At 48.8% G+C, this 22,126-nt stretch overlaps 1 protein-coding gene across 1 annotated transcript; it reads right to left on the bottom strand.

The window, feature by feature from the left end:
- Positions 1-664: 664 nt before the first annotated feature.
- Positions 665-21,191, bottom strand: LOC125939659 (uncharacterized). Its single transcript, XM_049655394.1, has 8 exons — positions 21,023-21,191; positions 18,621-18,776; positions 12,047-12,163; positions 6,664-6,789; positions 5,780-5,854; positions 3,706-3,789; positions 1,168-1,452; positions 665-672 (listed from the first exon to the last, which is right to left on the bottom strand). Exons 1-8 carry the CDS (start codon positions 21,087-21,089, stop codon positions 665-667), a joined length of 918 nt encoding a protein of 305 aa, XP_049511351.1. The 5' UTR covers positions 21,090-21,191.
- Between the last annotated feature and the right edge of the window lie 935 nt (positions 21,192-22,126).

Consider the following 22,126-nt stretch of genomic DNA (forward strand, 5'->3'; position numbering starts at 1 on the left):
CATATGTAATGCACGTAATGGCCGTGAATAATAACACCGACAAAATATGCACATATCCTTGCGCGATGTTCACATTCTATGGCCACGGACAGTCTAAATACGTTAACAGAGCGTCAAGCTGATTGACCTTTCCGTCGTCGTCGCTCTGCTGATGTCCTTCATCATATAGTTTGCGGCCGCATTGAAAATATGTCAATAGAATCGTCGGCCCCAACGCCACAACAAAAGCTTTCTTTTCTTTCTGTTCTCGTTTACTTCCCCAGAGGGGCAGGTGGTGTAGAGGAGTGACGGCTATACGGTGTGTAACTACATAGGTTTTACTTGGAAAAACTGTTCTACCCATCATTCTAAAATGCGTGTCTGAATGGCAGTGAATATTTCATAGTTATTATCAATTATGACTCAGACCCTCGAGACTATTGTTGTCACAAGATCAAAACAGAAGCCGAGCCTAAATTTTCCGAGTTTAAACTTAGCCAAATGACGGCACGGATGATCAACGCTATGGAATGGTCCATGAACGGGGCAAGGGCAGTGCGCAGTACTGTCTTGTGCACCATCTATGAGCAGACTGGTCTACTGCTTCATTCGCGTAATGTCATGTACAAGTCAGCGGCGCGTATCTTAAAATACAACCGCAGTAGAAAAGGCATTTCACATTCCATTACCAGCCTTCCAATGCAGACAAGCTCAAAAGCATTACTACAGGATTACAGCTAATGGGCATGCTCGTGTGTATACATTTCTCTGAATTCTAGTCTACATTCTACTACTTCGCCAACTGAAGTTGAAACTAAGACAAGAACCGCTGTCCGCCCAGTCGGATATTTCAGTTTTCTCATCAAGATCATGAACATTCCCGTGAGTTCGCATTTGAATAGAGGCAAACTTTTATTTGCTCATCATTTCTCTCTTACCGTCAAAAATAGATGCTCTTTGACAATTACCCACATCAACATCAAATATGCCAAGACTAACACTAGCGACAATTAGTTGTCCTCTTTCCCTTCCTGCCATTTTCCCACTTGAACCCCCTCAGGTTCGTACCCATAATGAAGCTCAACGTTTCTGTGTGATAATACTTGCGTGAACCCCTTGAAGGGTTCACTAACTTACTAAAGTATGTGACGTAAAAGTTTTCACTCACTTTCTCAACAGAATTCTTACCTGTCTCTTCCGAATTTTCTTCGCTGCTGCCTTTTGGCGTTTCTGGCTGCGGTTCCCGCGTTCCTTGCGATGATGGTGCCCGCGGTGGCATGGTGGCGCCGCCATAACCGCTATAACCGCGATCTGAAGTGGTCCCGGTGAAGGCACCTCCACCCCCGTTGAAACCGCCACCGCCGAAACCTCCACCGCCAAAGCCGCTACCGCCAAAGCCGCCACCACCTCCACTGAATCCACCCGAAGGCGGGCCTTCTCTGTTGACGTTGCCCCCCGGACCTTCTTGTGGGCCTGTTAATAATTCACCATTTCCTGTACAATGACTTTGTGTGTAAATTAATGGGGTTGACACCTACAGATGAAAGCTGTTGGCTCAATTAAAGAAAATAGAGAGAGAGAATAAGCAGCGTGTGTCCCCGTCTCTTTTCGTTTTTTGCCGCTATCACGCTGCGGGCGTCGACATATGGAAACTGCAAGCACAATCCTGAGCTTTGAATGGTATGACGAACTTTAGAATGCATTTGCAGTTTGCGCTGCTATTGTTTCAGTAAGGATGCGGCATATTTGACCTACAGCAACATAATTTGGCATGAAATATGTTCCCTGACAAATATCGGAAACTTGGCAACAACGGGACTACATCACAGAATCGCAGGCTTCTATTGCTCAACCCGGTATATTTCGCAGACATTTCTAGCAGCAGCTATGTATGTTCACATCAGTACTGTATCACACGTAGCCTAGGATTTTGATGAGACTAAAGCCTGAAGAAATTTTGTTCGAAAACAAAATACGCAAAGGCATTGCTGATATCACGTGTATCATGAAGAATGTTTCGCAGCTGTGTTTTTGCTAATTATAAAATGCCTGGAATCCACATCTTCAAGTGAGTGTTTCACAGCAGTCTTTTCGCTTACCATTTAACCCAAGCTAGTCTTCCATGTATCTATTGAAAATAACATGCAGGCATGCGTTAACCATGACATTAATTATTGTTTATGCATCCCTTTTGATGTGCATAACCAGTTCTAGTGTTCCAATATCAGAAAATATGAGAAAATATGGTGCTATAAATAGCGAAAGGAACCGAATTCATTAGCTTAGCGTCGTTCTCCAATGTAACATGGCTTTTTGAGCGTAGAACATGTTCTTCATGAGGACATCGAGATCAATGTTATGAAGTTTTCACCACAACTGCAAACATTTTTGATAACAGAATAAAGCAGGAAATGACAGGCACTTTTGTGTTCGTAATTCTGAAAACAGCACCATAAAGAGCACGGGAAACCGGTTATAATTGTGATAGTAGCTACAAAACTAAGTTTCAGAAGCATTCTAACTATATAAAACCTTGCACTATTTTGTAGATGTTCGCTCTTAAAGGGCTTGTTTAAATTAGCGTAAATTTTCATAAATAAATTTTGCATTCATAAGAGCGTAGATGCAATGAACATAAGACCAACAAGCATATGTCGGCAAAATAAATAAAGCTCATTCATACACAATCAGCTAACATATATTAAGCTTAGAGCCCACCCAGAATAACCAAATCAGGCACAGGCTTGGTTGCTCCGGCTCAAGCACCAAAAATGAGATTCGGGCCTTCTCATTCGAAAACACGTTCACCAAAACTGAACTCATGCATTCTAATTTAACTCTTGCGCTCATGAGCTCCTACTCTTTTGATTTCACCCAATTTCAGAAAATCAACGATTCAGCCTCATGTAATCATCGATTGAGACTCAATGTCACTGGCAGATTAGAATGTTCCGACTCACTGAGACTGCTCAATTGACTTAGACTGGTAGTCTCACAACCCGCAGTGATTGAGAATGACCAGCTCACAGTAATTGTAGCAGCTAGACACGTAATGGTAGATACATAGGTAACAGCGTGAAAGCATTGGCTCGCTATAGGTGCTGTTTATTCGGAGTTTGTGTCAACCTTTGAGTGGGTTTGTAGGGAAGCGCTATGGAGGGCCCACTCTGCTGTTTACTGTAAATATTTTATATCGTTGCAATAATACTTAGCTAGGGGCTGTAGAGAAGGATGCTCGAACCAATTCACTGCATAACCAATAGACCCAGAGTAAAAACAAACACCCTGAATCTGTAAAGTTTGTCCACACGGATACCAAGTTCTTATTCAAATTGCCTCAGTCCGGTTTATGGGTTCGAGTTTAACCAACTATACTTGTGCGTACACAAGTGGGGTAAGATTAGTTCTGAATCATCGGCGTCTCGTCTACTTATGCCCTCTTCGACACATTTCCTCTCACTCGGGTCCACACTGACGCTGACTTCGAATCACGTGGGCTCCTTCAAACTCTTTATCAGCGCCATCGAACTCTTTATGTACAAATCAGGATTTAGGCCTCTCCCAGAGATCTTCAATTAGGCATATCATAGGTTTGCGGAGTGCCTATTTTACTGCAAATTTCTTAATCTACTTTCGCATATACGTGTACGCACTATATTTACGCTCTTACATGATCCAAGTTGAGTCATGCCAACGTACTAGTCCACAAGTATGACAGCTACCAACCTTCAAAATTACCTCCGCCTGACCCGAACGATGAGCCACCAAAGCCCGCACCGAATCTAGATGATAGACCTCCACCATTTCCACCTGCACAAGAATTGATATTGTTGGAGGTCAGGAGGCCTGCTTCATCCTGTAAAGCAACAACTTGCTTATATACACAAAACATATTTAGCCACAGATGTACAACTATTCCTACCTTATGCCAGCTGGTTGCTCCTGATTCTAAATGTACGTCTTATTGATATTCACTTATGGGTGCATGTTTCATTTGTGACGCTGTTGAATAAAATTCACAGGGTCTTTTATGTTATCCCTAAGGCGACTTGAAGGAGAAAGCCGAGTGCCAATGCATTAAAGCAGAACACATGACGTACTTCGTTTCACGTTCTCTTTTTTCACATTCTCTTTTTTGACATTCTCTTTATTTTTTTTCACATGTTATTTCCATATTTTCCATTTCCATTCAACTTTTTGCTCCCTTCGGCGAGTCGCCGACGTTGGAACCTGCGGCTGCACACCGCGTACTCGTGCCTTGGCTCGGCGAGCTGCATTCCGTGCTTCTCCAGCTTCCTGTGGCGTTCAATATATCTTAGGTCGACCTGAAGTCCTACTACGCCCTGCCGTAGCATCAGAGATGGCGCGATACTCTGTAGACGTCCGCATCACACACTGCTTTTAAAGCAACGGGTACCGAAAGCAGCCGACGCTATATTCACGTCCACCGTCGACGTACAAGTTCCTCTTCCGGCGTGCCCAATGACGCACGCACTAGGCCACACCTTTAGTCAGCGAGATGGCTGCGACGTGACGTGTGCGATCACGCAGGCACTAGGCACACTTTTAGTAAGCCAGAACCGTGGAGCTGCCGTGCCTTCAGGGAAGAGTGCTCGTCTCGCACCCCGGAGTCCCGGGATCGATCCCCACCCAGACTGAAATGTACCAAATTTTCTTTTCAAAGCCACTGAAATACCTTGTTTACAGCAACCTCCCTGACAAATGTGACCTCAATCCGAGCATTTATGGCGTGTTCTTACTCTTTTCGGTGTAGGCTGTTTTTGTACCTTTCGTGTCATTGACGCGTTTTCGCTCAAGGACGTTGAAGGCCGACTGAACGATGAGACATACAAGGCTTTCACCTTAATGAAAAATTCACGCAGAAACTCCTCTGTTGTCTAAGTAGGCGTAAGCATTGTGCCACTTTCTCAACTGCACGTTGCCCGGTGTCATTATCAATGTTACGAACTTTATTCTTCCAGCACAAACCCTTATCAACCCTAATCGGTTGCTATCGACCTTGTTGAACCTGATCCAACCCTTATCAACTCCTATCGGTCCTTATCAACCTGGATGTCTAGCGAAGCTGTTGCAAAACCACCACTGCGATTGCTGAGGGGGTGTGCACTGCTTTATTGATTGTTCGGGTGCCTATTTGAAGCTTGTTCTTTATGGAAACTTATGCTGTTCTGTGTGTTGTATGGGTGATTTCAATGAATGTATGCACTGTTCGCTTCATTATGCTCAGTGCTTGTAGCCTCTGCCTTACGTGGGTCTACATGGGCTATTGCATGTTTTGCTTGCTTACGGCGGTATGAGTCATTGTTTAGGGGGGTGTGAGCCATTGCATTCGTGTTACGTGACGGACGGACACATTTCTCGTTGGGTAGGCATAGAAATGCTTACGCATTTAAAACATATGTCTTACCAAGGTCCTAGTCTAAAAGTATGACAGCCACCGACCTTCAAAGCCACTCCCACATGATCGCAACGCCTATGTCAAGGCTAGGCGAGAAACCGTCAGAGCCTCCACCTGCACCAGCTTTGTTGTATGGACTGTTGGCCGTACGGAGGCTTGCATCACCATCAGCAATAGCAGCATAATTACTCCATAGCACTATGAAGGTCTCTCTCAGATATATAAAATCATCGGTATCTTACGTCCACCCTCTCAGTCCTATAGCTTCAAATATTCGAATTTTATATGCGCACCCGCGTGTGCACTGTACTTCCGACGTTGTCAAATATACGAAAATATAATATAGTCACCTCCTAATCCATAAATGCGATTGATACCAACCTTCAAAACCGCCGCCACCGGATCCAAATGAGCCACCCGAGCCTGGGCCACTGAAAGCACTGCCATCGCCTCCACCTGCACAGCCATTGATATTGTAGTAGGTTATGAAACCTCGTGGAGGATCCCAGCATTACCACCATCTTTATTAGATAACAGGACGAAGAACTTATTCACCCATGTACAATTATCCCTCAAAGAGACGGGATATTGAACGAGCCTGTTCGTCGTATATAATAAATAAAACAGCGCAAAAAAGGATACGGGCATGAATACCCCAAACGGTTACTAACAAGTGATCCACTTGAGAAAAAAATTGAAGCGACAGCTGTCTGGCACCTGTGCGTAAACACACGCAACCAGAGTGATCAAAAAGAAACTCAGGTGGTTCTTTATCGAAGCTAAAGACCTTGTTAATTCAATCTTTCAGCAACCTACTTTTGCCCTTCTTCAAGTTCACAGATGTCTCACTAACGCAATCGCAATCTGTCAGCTTCAGGAAGGGCATAACAGCTTGTTTGAAAGGTAAATTGACAAAGTCCATAGTTCTGATCGAAAACCAGCTGAGGTTCTTTTTTTTTTTTGCTGACCCCTGGATGCACATTTTCTCGCATGTGCAGGCAATGAACTATTCTTGTACTTTTTTTTTGAAATACATCAGCTGTTAGGGCACGCCTGTGCTGTTCCCAGTCTTGTCCGTGTCCTTCTTTCAGCTCTTCTATTTTATTGCGTACAAATATCCGTATTTCCGTCAGCCTATTCTATTCTCCAGCTGCAAATTTCCTAAGTACATATTTGCCTGGTGATGTAGCGTGTATTTTTGATGCTGGTACATGGTCGAAGAAAACTATAGCGATATATTAATCCATACAATTACAGCTACCAACCCTCAAAGTCAACGTTGCCGGAGCCCAACGGAGAACCACCAGGGCCTAGGCCGAGGACAGCCGGCGCACCTCCTCCTCCATCACCTCCGCCTCCACCACCATTGAGATTGCTGGAGGGCAAGTTACCTGCAATATCATACGCAGTAGCAACGTCTTCATTCGATAGCAGGGCGAAGGCATTTTCCAGTGATCGACAATTGTCCCCTATACTACGGCAATCGACTCCAACACATACCTACAAATTCCTGATCTCGTATTCACCTATTGGAGGACGCTGTATCTTCGAAGATTTCAATGCCTGAAAATACTACAATGTTGCATCCACGACAAGCGTTTATTGGACTTGAAGTCCTGGTGGTTAAATCTGGTCGTGGCTTACTGAACGTCGTCGCCCTCTTATTTTGTGTAGCGTCTCCCACCATTCGACAAGCTTTAAACAGAAAGGGCACATAGGACGCTCGCAATATAGCAGCGTGCTACTAATCCAGGTGAGCCACCAGCACCACCTTCATCTGAACAACATTGATGATGTTGGAAGTCAGTGATCCTGTAAGATAGTCGCCAGCAGCAACTTTGAGAATACAACAGGACGAAGGCGCTTCCCAGCGATCTTCACTTGCCTTATCTATATATCGTCAGCTAACTCCATGCTATGCTTGCATGTTTCCTCACTTTATTATGAATCCTAATCATTTGCCGACCTCAAGTGTTTAATTTCTCAGATATTCTTTTTATAACCAAATAAACACTCTTTGCTAAGGAAAGTATAAATCAGCATGTCCTAGACAACGGCAACTGAATGTCACCGGGTATAGTAAAATAATAAATAAATACATTTTTGTTTTGTTGCTTATTGGCGTTCGTGCTTATTTGCCGCACCATTCAATGTCTCACAAGTGTCTGTGTGCTGTATTGGTATGTGAAAATACGCAGCTTCTCGTCTAAGCGGACAGGTGACGTTTCTGTAACTCTTATCTCTTACTGTGACGCGCTCCCGCACGCTCAACACATGTGTCGAGTTTTCGGTTAGATAGATCCAAAGTGGGTGAAGTCCTCCTATAATGATAAAGAGACGAGCGTAATGGATGGCAGCATCGATCCTGTCTTTCACCAGAGCAGTGCAATGACCTAATCATAAGGCCACGATCGCAAGCTTACTTCTCCTCTGCGAAAGTGGCTGTTTGAAACATCCTGCACCTGGGCCACGTGCAAGTCTCTCGCATTCTTTCCTCTCTCCAACTAGCTCAAAAGAATGTGATACCTCATCAGTGTAAAATGTTAACCTACAGTGCTGTCACATTAAAAATATTTGCACATATATTTTGCAACAGATGTGCGACACATAAAGACAGCATTCAAAATATGTGCCAAGAACTCTCGCTCGCAGTTGAAGGTTGATCTCGTATGAACTTGCTGTAGATATACACCTTCCTGGTGCCACAAAACGCTTCTATTGACTGAATCGCACAGATCTGTGGGCATGTAAGCAGGTGGTTCTTCGAAAATAAAACCAGTTGTTAAGAGACGCTCGTCCTTGTTTTACTCCTTTTCTTCGTCCCTGTCTCTTTTTTTTTTTTGCGCACAAAGCTTTTAAAATGAATCTGTTCCAACTAGGCCGACTCGCAGTTATGCCTCAGTTCATGTAGTAGTTCTTACGTACTTTAGCACTATTTCCTAGTTATGCATTTCTCCTACCATGCATAAGAGATTTTATATATCGGAGCAGGATTGCTGGAAGGAGTATATCTATGTGCTGTTAAAGTAAGGCGCTTATCCACCTAACAAAAAACCCTTCATGTAAACACAACGTCAAGCCACGGCCGCTCGATAAAAATTTCTCACATCGCCAAATCTATATTTTGCCGCTAAATTTAACAGACCGCCATTTTGTTACTCGGTTGTGTAAGAACGCGCTTCCCATACTTCTTTTGTTATGTGCTTACATAGTCCAATATTTGCATGATATTATTCATTTTTAAAAATTTAGGTAAAGTGCGATGCACACAGGTGAACTGCTTACGCGTTCAAGAAATGTTTTGCCATTTTCCTTTCTCTGATGAGTTCACCTTTTCTTTCTTATTTTTTCACAAACGATTGTCGCACGAGATAATGCGGGTGCGACGCGTTCGCGCGACTCAGCTCGCTAGGCAACTGCTGATTTGCCGAAGGATCAGCGTCCTGGTAGCTACCAGATGTCTCACACCCCGTTTCCTACTGCAATTATATATTACATTCTCTCAATCGCCAGGCGCTCGATGGCTGCACTAGTTATTCCCGCCACATTTGCCTACTAATGAGCGTTGCGCAGTTTCTGCGCATTTATTCTGGCGGAGCGTCCATTTGTTAATCTAGTAAAAGCTCACCTAAATAGTACTAAAGCCCATGTGACAACCCCAAGTATTACTTAGGGCTAAATTAACTTTGGACTTAATGCAATAAAAATAAACAAACATAACGCTGGCTTGATAACGAGCGCCGCCAGTGGCGTTGCAGGCATCGCACCATCATGACGCACCAGATGAGGCTGATGGGAAACCGTCGGCTTTCCGGCGCCCATGGATAACGTTAGCTTGACGCGTGCTGTTCATTCTGCTCGTATAGCAGTGCACAAACACAGCTCTTACGCAATAAGGGGGGCGCTGCAGGCTTTCGGTGGCGACGGACGCACTTCGCCTCAGCTCCTCGGATGCCCCTTGGCTACTGCGGTCCACCACATCAGATTCTCGTAAGCTTGGTACCGTCGTCTTCTGCGAGACCAGGGCTCCATTTGGACTCCACTTTCGTCGCGGTGGGACCATTTTTCGCCAATTCTGGGCCCGCTGAAGATTCTCCCAGCCTTCGGGGAGGCTAAGCTGAACAGCTGCGTCGCGCCGACGGGCCTCGCCGGTTACTTCCCCTACGATGGCGGCTGCAACCCCGGTTACGGGCTACGATCCCGCCTCGGTTCGAGTGGGGACCATGGATGTCACCCCGGCGGGCCAGGATGTCCCTACCGAACATGAGTACCTTGCAGATATTATCCAACTTTGACAACGCAAGGGACGAAAGTCCCCTCCCCAGACGCCCAAGTTGAAGTGGACGCCGGCCGCCTCGCAACAGGCAGCTAGGGAATGTCGACGCGCCTTCTCCCAGGGGGTGCTACCAACTCGTCTCCTCCTCAGGCGACACGTAATACGTTTTGGCGGCCGCGTTACACGCCCCGCATAGGGCGTGACGACGTCATCGTTGTGCTCAAACCGCGTGCCACATTTCAACTCAAGACGGTGATCCCATCGGAACGTGCTGGCGACGCGGTGCGTGCATTTCTGAGGGATTGTTTGACGGCCGACCTCCACGTGTGGCCAGTCTGGGACCAAAATCTGCTGGTGTGCGGTCTCACCTCGATTACTATTCCTCAACGACTTCTTGGTGACATTATGCTGCCGGTAGGGGACCAGCAGCTCCCGTTTCGGGGCCATGCCAAGGCGTCTGGGGACACCTGCCGCGTCGTCATCAACATCGACCCGGTTGCATCGTCCTCGAGCATCAAGCCGAATCTGGAGTGGCCCAAAGGCACTATCCTCGCGGCCCGGGACTCCAACGTGGCGGTTCTGATCTTGGAGGGCCCAAAGGTCTTCCGTTTCATCTTCTACTGCTGCCAGGTGGCCTACGTCCGCTTTTATAAGAAGACCGTTCCTGTATGTTCTTACTGTGGCACCATTGGCCACAGGACCACGGCTTGCCCCAGCCCAAAACCGAGCTTCTGCTCCCGCTGCGGCTCCCAGGTGCCTACCAGCCTGAGGGCCTTGCTCAACACGACTGTCAATCCCGCTGCATCCTGTGCACCGGCCGCACGAACGGGGCTCGGGGCTGCACCGGCAAGTCCCGTAAGCCCATCAAGCTCTCCCAGCCGGTCCCCGCACACCCGGCCTCGCCACCACCTCATACTCCACCTCAAGGCCACGTGGCCATGACTCAACCCAAGTCTGGCTCCCGGTCCAAGTCCCCGGCACCGCCACCGGCTACTGCGGAACACTTCCCGCCACTCGCGGCTCCACCCCAGGTGAGCAGCTGGGCAGGGGTTGCCTCTGAGCCTCTCCTCTCCCCTCCCTCCGCTGCCCCCATCCTGCTGGAACTTACTCTCCAGCGGCAGAACCCCGACCTTCAGCGCCAGGTCGCTGCTCTGGCCAAGCAACTCGAGTCCCTTCGCTCCCAACTGCTTCCCTCCAACCAAGCGTTGTTATCTGTCAAAACGGGTATTCCCCCTCCCGCACCCTGCCTTACGCAGGGCGCGGGTGGTGACCCTTCGACATTTACAAGCTCGTGCGTATCGTAACCTAGCGGTTCTTCACGCTATATACCCTGAAAGGTACCCCAGTGCGGACTGTCCTGCCTGTGGACTAAAGGAAACATTGAACCATGTGTTGTGGGAGTGTGACGCCATCGGCTCCGCCTTCAGCGAGGATAGGTGGAGTGCGCTTTTGGGCAGCCCCGAACTCAACGACCAAACCCTGGCCGTCCAGAGTGCCCGCGATCGGGCCGTCAAGCTCGGCTTGGCGGTCCCTACGTGGGACTAGCCGGGGGGCGCGGGGTCTCCCCTGCGTCTTCTCTGGACCTCAATAAAGTTATTTCACTCACCCCAGTCGGCCCTTCCATTTGCCCGAGCGGCCGTCCCCCCCCCCGCCCCCTCCCAACCCAATTCTTCATCTGCCCCGGGCCTCCCTCCCAGGAGTGCCAGAAAACTCTGGCAGTCGTCGCCGCCGCGGCCACGCAGGATCCCTCTTCGGCCCTCTTCCCAATTCAGGTCCCCCTGGATGAACTTTCTCCAATCGATCCTACTCTTCTCATTCAAGACCGTCTCACGGGTCTCGAACAACGCAGCCTTACCAGGGAGCGTGCACTCCGAGTTCTACCCGATCTGCTCATCCAGCGCATCGGAGAGACCATCGTGCCCAAAATTATGGCCGAGGTTCTCAAGGCCGTTCAGATATGGGTGTGCTCTCAATTCAGGTTCAAAAAGTCGCACTCGTGCTCGGTGTCTCCCAACGCCACCCCGCGCCGCCGCAAACTCGCTGGGACCGCTGCCCCTCCCCCCCTTCAACCCAGTCCCCGTTCCTCCCTCTCCTGCTCCTCCAGTACCGGACCCGGTCCTGGCCCCGGCACAGGCGATGGAGGACGACCCCTAACTCATATCTTTCGATATGGCGGTGCCCTCCTGGAGCCCTTCGCCTTCGTCACAATTCGAGCTCATTGGGTTGTAAGAGACTGTTACACCATTTGGGACGTCTCTCCGTCAACTTTTGCGATTGCCGCAATTTTTCTAGCTGTACTGCACTGCGCATTGCCAAGATATCTTGTTCTCAGAATTCACGAACTAGAAATTACGCCTGTATTGATTTCAAACCTCCAAAGTTGCCGTTCCACATGTTGCCTGGAGGAGCACCACCATTCAGGAGGGGGCCCACCCGTCGGAGTCCAATAATCCTGGAACCGCCGCCGCCACTGTTGGACATTCCAAATTCTGGAAGCAAAAGCAAATATAGTTCAATGCAAGTGGTTAAGAAGCGTGTTTCATAAACGCTTAGGGACATCGATCAACTTGAAGGAACTTATTTTTTAAAAACTGATGATGCCCGACAATTGCTTTTGAGCATGTATACGGTATACACGGACGTCATCAGGGCCTCCATGTTGTTGTACAGCCAGCTTGGCAAAAACCTGCGCTTCCTCTCAATCCGGTTCCACTGTGTTTCGCTTTCACGCACACCGTAATCTGTGAATATGACAATAAAATGACCCACGGGACGTCACGGGAAGATTCGCTTTTTAGGCAGTGGCCCTTTAGACTCCATTGCTTTCTTTTTTGGATACAAAGACATTTTCAATTCCAAAATTGGAACCTTATTATGAAACTTATAATGTAGGAATGAAAGAGACTCTTCCCAACATACCTTGCGTAAGTATTGTGCAGCATTCATTGTAGATATGACACTTTTACAAATGAGACTTTCTGAAGATTGTGCAAGCACTACGCGCATGGTTCCTTGTGGCTGTTTTGCCTTGGGACTTCCTGTCACTGCATGCTCAGCACGCAGCTAATAAAGGAATATTCGTAGCCTAATTTGCCGAGGAACAGTGCTGTACAGCTTCGCTGTACTGCAAATACGTTTCATCGGTGCACCCAGTTATTGAAGCGAAACTTCATTACGCTACCTTGGGCTGCCGTCGGCGACTCAACAGTTTTACCCTTGAGAGCTAGAGGTCAAACCACATGGCGCGTTTACAGTCCGACGTTATCGGCACGCGGCCGAGCGTCGTCAGACGCCGGGCGCGTCGGAGCGCATTAGCCGCTCGTCCGGTTACGTATACGCCGGGCGCGTCGGAGCGCATCGGCCGCGCGTCCGGTTACGTTACGTCCGGTTACGGAGTAGAACTTTAGTACACTGGATTAAGGCTGGAACACAATAGCGGTAAGATTCCCGCCGCTGCCTGCCGCGCGTCGGCGCCGTCACACGGCTAGTAGCTTCGCGCTGGCCACACTAGTAGAGGTATTTAGCATATCCGGTATTCCGGGAAACGCAACGAGACTGGGCGTTTTACCCGATGACCGGAGGCGCAACCTTGAATGGCCTGCACGGTGCCAGTCACCTGTTGGCGCAGAGCTCAACCAGACAAACGCGCTGCATGCAGTAACCAAGTGTGTTCTACTTCACTGCGGGTGTACATTAACGGCAGCCGCGTAATCGTGTTGCTTGCGGAAGAGAGAGAATAACATTTTATTGAATGAAAAGGAAAGGGGGGTTGGGAGCGGGTGGGTGGGTCCCTATTCCGAGACTCCACTGGCCAGAGGTACTCGCCGGGCCTGGTCGTGTAGAACCGTCTGGGTCGCCAGGTCCGCGCCGGCGAGGATGGTCTCCCGCTGCTCCCTATTTGGGATTTTAGATCCCAGCAGGGGGGAATTGAATTTTGGGGGCATACTCGTGCATTCAAACGTTACGTGGGCGAGAGTTGGCTCCCCCAGCACCCCGGGCAGTGGCCTGGATAAGCCGTAGGCCAAATGGCGTGCCACAGCCCGAGGTGCGGGTAGGTATTTGTCTGAATTAGTCTCATATCCCAAGGTTTCGTTCCGCTCAGACTCGGATAGGGCCCCGCGTATGTTCAGCGTTCCAGACGCTGATGCTCAAGGATGTCGCGTGGAGACGTCGAATGATCCAAACGGGGTGCTCTCGAGCTGCACTCTCGCTCGGCAAGCCAATTCTCGAGCGAGAGCATCTGCCCTTTCATTGCCCGCAACCCCCGCGTGGCCCGGGCACCAGATGACACTGCGTTTCTCGGAGCGAGTGACCTAGTATGCGTAGGCGCGAAATTTACACCAGCAACGAAGTAATATACATTTGTATACTACCTTATTGGCTCTATTCGTATGGTCAAGCTCTGCGCCACCATGTGGCCGCTCCGAGCAGGCCGTTCATGGGTGCGTCTCCGTCATCCGGTAAAACCCCCAGTCCGCATGCGTTCAGCGGAATACTGGACATCCTAAAACTCCCTATTGTAGATTTTGCCGGCACGGCAGTCAGGCAGCACGAGTCGCTACCACTCGCGCACACGCTGTCCATGCGCTTTTCTCCGTAGGCTCTCAGCCGGGTGCCCTGAGTCCCCAAATATCCTCATCGGCCGACGAAGCAGCGGGCGAGGGGAACATCAAGGCACCGTCACTCTCCGGTGGGATGCAAAGACGACGCCTGAGAAAGGCGCTGATTAGTGCTTTGCTTGAGTGGCAGCGGCAAAAGTAGCACATGGACATACTGGCTTGGCGGCAGAAAGCCCACGCTGCTTTGCGGAAGAACTGTCGAGAAACGGCAAACCGAGAGCAGCAGGAAGTGACGCGCCGCACCGCAAGTGCGTTCGTACCCTTACAGGACATTGCGGTAAAGTCTATTAGTGTTGATAGTTGCTTAAATCGCAGGAAGAAAATTGTTGGTTTAGTGGCCGCATTGTGGAATGTACAATACCTACGTTGCCGTTAGCCGCTGCGGACTATCAAACCTGCTCTTAAGAAAACTTGCTTAATTTTTATCAAAGTAAAAAAAGTTGTCGCAGTTTCACCTGAAAGGCGAAGCATCAATTGCGATAGCGAATTTGTAGAGAGCTATACGGAGTAATGATAGTAGCTTTATCAGCTGTATAAACTTGGACATGCAGCAGCACCGGCAACACGCAGAACTGTTGTCGACGCCGTCGGCGTTTTGCCCGCGTTCGCACAAAATGCGTGCGGCGTTGGTGACTGTTGCCGGCGCCTCTGATATAAATAGGCACTTGGTGCCGCAGCTAAACGTCGCCTCCCTTCCCTCGTCCTCCCCCCTCGGCCTTTCGCGCGTCGGAAGAAGGCGCGTTTGCTCTACATAGATGCCAACTGGAGGGACTGCACAGGGGTGCCGTGAGGGCCATTCTGGGGCTCCCCAAGTATTCCCCAGTAGCAGCAACACTCGCCGAGGCCAACGAGTGGCCTCTCTCTCTCCGAATGCTCCAGCGAGCGCTGGGAAACCTGGACCGGCTACACCGGACACCTGATGGCAGGGCCCTCCTAGAACGGCTTCGCAGCCTACCATCGTCACGGATGGGAGGGCTCTGCCTTCTCTACGAGCAGATGGTGGCTCACCCACCAGTGGCGGTTCCCTCACCACCACCACACCACCGGCCACCGGAGGTCCACCTCTCCCTCGATGGGGCTACAAAGCGTGGGACACCTGTGACCGCTCTGCAGCAGGCAGCATCCTGCAAACTCGAGGAACAACTGGAGGGTCGGCTGCAGGTGTTCACCGACGGATCTGTGATGCCGGATGGGTCAGCAGCAGCGGCGTGCGTCATCCCTGCCAGAGCCATCAGCAGGCAATGCCGTCTGCCGTTCCCAGCGAGTTCGACAGCGGCGGAGCTGGCGGGGCTTCACCTGGGGGCTGACCTACTGGCTGAGGACCCTCCTGCACGGCCGGTTGCTGTGCTATGCGACAGCAAACCGGCGCTGCAGTCCCTTTCCAACTGCCATCGAGTTGGACTGACGGGGTCCCTCTTGACCGCGAAGTTCTCGGCGCTCGCCTCCTCCGGAGTGTCCGTTTCCTTTCACTGGCTGCCCTCCCATGTGGGCATAGCTGGTAACGAGGAGGCGGACACCCTCGCTAAAGCTGCCCACCACCCAGGAGTCACATTCACTCGATCAGTGGCGGCTTCAGACTACTCGAGGCCACGACTGAAGCAGCTTCTACTGGCGATCCACCCCGACCCGAGGGTGGCAAATGGCAAGGGACCCAAGCTGCTCCCCGAGTCTGGCCTCACCAGGCGAGACAGAGCCACCCTGCTGCGACTCCGGACTGGCTGCATATGGACAGCAGCTAGGCTTCATGCCAAAGGCCGCAGCGCCTCCCCCTAGTGCCAACGATGCGGTGACCCCGAGACACTCGAACACCTCCTCTGCGCCTGTCCAGCCCTAGCACAGGAACGTTCAAAGGTCATCCGAGCCTATAGACTGCAGGTACTTCCTGCTGACTCACTGACCAACCTGCTGTTCCCATCCCGCTACCATCTCCCCGCACTACACAGCCTCGTGGAGTTCGTGGAAGCGAGTGGGATAGCAGCATACCGCTGAGCGTACCTGCCCTTGCCGGTCCCTGCGGCCTCTGCTGCCTACCCATGTGCGGACGAGCCCCCTGAACTATCTCTCTTCTCTTTTTCTTTACCTCCTACTCCCCCTATCCCCTACGACGCTGCGCCGTGCTCCCTTATGGGCTGCAGAATTAAGCGTCTCTTCCTTATGTATAATAAACACCTCCTCCTCTACATATATGGTGATTGTAAAGGAGGAAAGAGACGCCTACTTCTGCAGCCCTTAAGGGAGCACGGCGCAGAACGCGCGTTTGTTCTCCGCCGTGCGTTTACTCCCCGTGAAAGCGCGCGTCCCTCGCACCCTTTCACTCGCACACACAGCGTTCGGCGGCGCGCGGCGACGATTTCATCTCCATTGACGTCATACGGAACCTCACGGCGACGGCGACGGCAACGGCGACGGCAGAAATCTGCTTTGGAGTGTCCATATAATTGCTATCGCAATAAAAACATTGCTGTGATTCAGCTTTGATTAACGCTGGCTGAGAGTGAAAGCTTCACTGCCCTGGCTAGGCCCATTGTCGAGCTGTGGCCGAGGTGTGGTTTCGCCCAACTCTACTCGGGGCAACGGCGTCAATGTCTCCTTTCAGGACTCCGTAAAGGCGTAAATATAGTCAGACGTATAGTCCAACGTGACATAACGCACACGTTATGTCACGTTGACGAGAACAACAGCGGCTATAGTCTGACTGATGGTTCGACGTAGTGGCACCGCCAAGGTAACCGACGCGCCCGGCGTCTACGTAACCAGACGCGCGGCCAATGCGCTACGACGCACCCGGTGTCTGATGACGCTCGCGCGCGTGCCGATGGACTATAAACGCGCCTTAATGCTCTCTTGTGGTTTGACCTCTAGTTCTGAAGGTGAAAACTGTTGAGTCGCCGATTGCTGCCCGAGGTAGCGTAATGAAGCTTTCGCTTCAAAAATCTCCAGCCCGAATGACAACTGAAAGGACGACCATTTTTTTCCTAAATTAGTATGCACCTGGCAGCATACATATCCCAAAGATCTCCGTAACGATGCAACCTATAGTAAAGATTTGAAGCTTGTTTTAGTTCGTAAGGTTGCATTTTAACGGAATTCACTGCGCGCAGAAACGTAAGCAAATTACATCTGATAGAGAAAGAAAGAACGCTTTTTTACTCGCTGCGCCTTTCCCTGGTATAATAAGCATTTCTTTGCCTAGTGGGAAGTCCAACTCGAGGCCGTCCAAGGTGTGCGTCGCTGACGCGCGCGCTCTCCCACGCGCCCGCTCGCACACCGCTACTTGCTTGGCGCCTCCTTCTCCCTTCGCCGGTACGGGTGTGCACGCCACAAATAGATGTCGCTTGGTTGCACTAGCTCCGCTATTTTGCGCGTAGGCCTGTATTTTCAGGTAAAACAATGTGCCCCCGAAAGTATCAAGCGGAAGATAAGCGGAAGAGTGCAAAGGCTCTGACGAGACTGCATAGGAATGAGATGCGTACTCAAGCGGCGAGGCAAGAGGCGAAGCGACAGGCTGACGAGATACGCGTGGCCACTGATACGCGAGGAAGAGTAGCGAAGCATGCTCGAAGAACAGCGGCACGCCAAGCGAGCGGCCGCTGAACAGGTCAGCGAAATCAAGTGGTGCCGAGCGGAGGACCGTCACATGGGGGACGCAAACGCGTACTTTAAAAAGCACGTTGTCGAAGGCTAAGTTTGTGCTGCGTCCAGCATCTGCGACCGCCTCTGGTTACAATGGTATGTCGTCAGGGTGTCGCGGCCCGCGCATATGTGGTGGTCCTCGACTGAGTGTTTCCCCGGGAGGGCGTGAGTTCGTTCTGCCTTTGCGCCACGTCCAGGAAAAAATGCTTTGCATCGACCGAGATAATCATGGAGGATGGTTTATGTCATAATTTTTTAATTCATTGCTCACTCGGAACACCGTGTCTATAAAGAAGTGCAACACCGAACATTTCTATTAATTAGATGCGTTGTTAAACAGGCAATGGAATAAACAAGTACCCACTTCTGTTTCATGCATCGCAGGACCATCCACATGAACGTATGTAACTCTTTTAGGATAGTTGTACGATAAGGATTGTTGCTAATAATATTAAGGAATCAGACATTTACAATGAATGCTATGGATTGCTGAATTTTTTCACATAAGGAAAGTAGAGTTAAAGCCACATGACAGAATACCTATCCCCGTCGTGTTTACCCTATCATGTCTCTCTAACATTAGGTGCTAAACGCTATCGCTCCAGCAGGCTGAAACGTACCATTCGTATCAGCTACTAAATGCTGCAGTAAAGAGTCCGACGGGCGAGTGCTTTTGTTTTTAGATGTTACTTACCAGAATCCCCAGAGGAGCTTTCACCGCCCGGCCCAGGCAATTCCCTACCTCCTCCCATGGGTGCATCTCCATCACCAGGCATGGGTCCTGGCCCACCCATCGGTTCGTTCACAGGTCTGACACCGGAGCCAAGAATCTCTATTTCTGAGCGCGCAACTGCGTCGAATTGAAGAGAAGATATATTGTGAGATCCTGTGTTTCTGAATGTACGTATATGACTATACAATGTTTTAGATTACAAGTCATTTCAGTGCTCAAATAGTTGTACTGCTGTTTTGAATCGCACAAAGCTCATTTCACTTGAAGCCAAGAAATTGAAAAAATATTATGCTTCGGGAACATTAGGAACTTCAACTCAGCTTCAATACGTACAACATTGAATGTACTGCAGCATGTGCTCTTACAGTGAGCTCTTCGGGGTTTGATGAAAGACTTTGGCGAAGCTAGTTTTGATTACTGATGGCCTATAAAACGTGATTCACTGCGCTACACGTACCTTGGCAAGTGGGCCTTATTTTTTGATTACCTGTATGTCTTGTTCATAATTTGTAAGTAGAATATCGTGATTCAGACACAATATGAAATTCTGTTTACCATTGTTACTGCGCCGGCAAAAGCGGTGTCAATCTGTCATGCACATGTGCCAGCCGCCATGTTACCTAAATTTTTTAGACTACTTGCGGTGTTCAAGAAATTCTCATAAAAGATATCTGTATTGTATCAATAGCTCTTCGACAATGCAAGGACAGAGCAGAAACACACTCTACGGCAGCTATATTTTTTTAGCAATCGCACGAAACTTGTGGTTTCTTAGGCACTGCTCCCCCACGCCACAGTTAGGCTCAGCTGCTGCATGTGTGCTTGATTTCGTGTGGCAGCGCTTCAACAAAGCAAAAATACCATAACGAATTCACAGCTATAGTAAAAATGAGGTTCTGGAACATTCAGGCGTCCCTTCTTTCTACGAGAGAAACAGTGCAGCCGGTTGGCGTTGCCATAATGAAGGGAGAAACCACGTTTATAACAATGCACGAAACTTGAGCTTTGAGAAAAATAACAAAGGCATGTCTGAATTTATCATCGAAATTCTAAAGTCGCTGAGAGCCATTCAAGAAAGAAAGGTGCCATTTCGCATCAATCTGTCACCTCAAGCCTGAGAGTTTCTATATTACTTTTGAGAGAGAGAGAAACAATTTTATTAAGTGAAAAAATATCACTGAGGGATGGTGGTCAGGCGGTGCCTGGCCGCCACCTCCTCTGTTGAGTTACTCAAACTTCTGTGCATCTCACGATGCGATGAGAGGACTTTTTAATAATGGCCAACATATCAAAAGTTTTGGTAACGAGTTTAGCTCAGCTATCGCATACAAATGGCTTTTTGACAGTGCGATAAAAACTACCTTTCAATAACAGGCACTATCTACTCGAGAGAACGTTCACTGCACCCTCATGCAAGTTAAGTGAGAATAAAGCTCTCGTTTTGCTCATTATGTACGTATTGAATTTCAAAAATTGTATGATTTATCAACCAGTTCAGTACTAATCGATTTGGTTTCGCATTTTTCTGGGATACGTAAAAGAAATTGACATCATAGGGCAAATCCTTAAATTGAGATAGGTATTCTCCTGTATTTGAACTGTGCCCCTTACATTGTTCTTTGATACTCTGATCAAACTTAATTTTAGTTGACTTGTGATACTTACTTTTAGTTGACTTGTGAATTGACAATCAACAACATTGTATATACAATTACTATAGCTGTTTGTTTATTCCTGCTGTGCTAGGATTTCCTTTATATTTTTTATCACACCTTGAACTTGCCTTCGGCTACAGGTCCGACAAGTGTTTGTTACTTGTGCATAATAATCAGGAAAATAAACATCTTCTTCATCTTCATCTGTTAAAGCAATATATTCTTGGTTCCCAAGGCGCAGGAAGAAAAGATGACATCGCCGAAATCGGATCATTTTCTCCTTCAGGTGGTGTGCTTAATAACCAAGATAAAAATAGACCAAGTTGTACAGCGTGTTTCATCTAGACGGCTTCTTTAATTCCTACTGGTTGCAGAATTAAAGCCTTGGCACCATAATTATTTAAAAAATTTGCGTAGCTTGCACTGGAGGCGAAATGCTAAAGAGACAGTGGAGCTGATGGGCACTTAGCTAGTCCTGGCTTTTTGGCTAAAGCAAAGCCATCGGTGAAGCGCATTGCATGCACACCTGCTCCCAAATACTTGGTATGACCAAAAACAAAAAAAAATGCACGCTTGCAAAAAAAGGGGACTTCGAGGTTTGTGCCCTTCGGTAGTTTCTAAAAATGTGCCGCGTGCTGCGACATGTTGGCCGACATGTTGTTTAAGTGTAGGCGTGAAACGGAGATCGCGCGCACATGCAGCACTTACCATGACAATGTCTTGTCAAAAATATCGTCAAATACACAAAAGCGCGCAGGCTTGCGGATTTTATCATGTCGTCCCGGGCTAGCTGCGTCGTCAAGGCGCTGAGAACGGGCGCATACCCTCTGTAGGAGACCTGGGAGGAGCTCCTTTGTGAAGAACGCTGTAGAGTTTCGTTTCGTGTTGACGCATGAAGAGAAGGCATGTGCCCTCCCTCCACAATGCTTGACGCCGGCCAAGGTCAGCCACGTCTTCACTCCCTATTGTCATCGTCAAACCGAGCCGCAAGAAAAAAACGGACTCCTTTCGACTAAAAACACATACCTGCATGTTTGATCATAATGCCCAATACACAGGACGCAGTGCCTGTTTCTTCGTGGCCAAACTTTCAGATTCGAATTGGTCGTTGAGCACCCGCTAAATAAGACGAACTTGTTCATCGTGTACATTGGATCAACGTTGCGCAGTATTTAACTGGCACACATGAAATTTGAGTTAGAAAAGTAAAGCTGCCAACAAACTTGAAATCAACTCTTTCTTCGCTAGTAAGAAGCTGCGTGCTTTGGTGACAGATCCTTCAGAGTTTACGCGCTCCTTCCATTTATGGCTCTCCGATTACCACTTTGATAGCCGCATGTTTTGACTTGCCCACCAATGTAATTTTAATAACGTCACAATTCTATGCTTCCTGCAGGTCGAAGAAAACCACCTGTGGAACTCATGCCACGCCAACATATATTCGCTATCTGTTGTGAATATGCATGCGCCTAAAGTACATGGTTTCATAATGTCAATCATGAGTACATCAATTATCCATCGTGGTGACTTGAAAGTTATTTCCAGTTACTATTAGTCCCACTGGTTTTGGTCGTATCGTGTCTGTATAGAACTGTAGTTTATGTTTTGTATAAAGGAGCTCCTTACACAATAAAATATTTATAGCAGGGGCACAAGTAATTTACGTTGAAATGTTGCCTGAGCTCTCTAAACACAGCAATAATATCTGCTGAATACCCCAGCACTGAAGAATCAGTGGTACGGCTGATCTAATGTGTGAACTTTCATTCGAGTCAAGGCAGTGTGCCCCTGTAGAGTCGATGGTTCGTAATG

The sequence above is a fragment of the Dermacentor silvarum genome, chromosome 9, assembly GCF_013339745.2.
Source record: "Dermacentor silvarum isolate Dsil-2018 chromosome 9, BIME_Dsil_1.4, whole genome shotgun sequence".
Lineage (NCBI taxonomy): Eukaryota > Metazoa > Arthropoda > Arachnida > Ixodida > Ixodidae > Dermacentor > Dermacentor silvarum.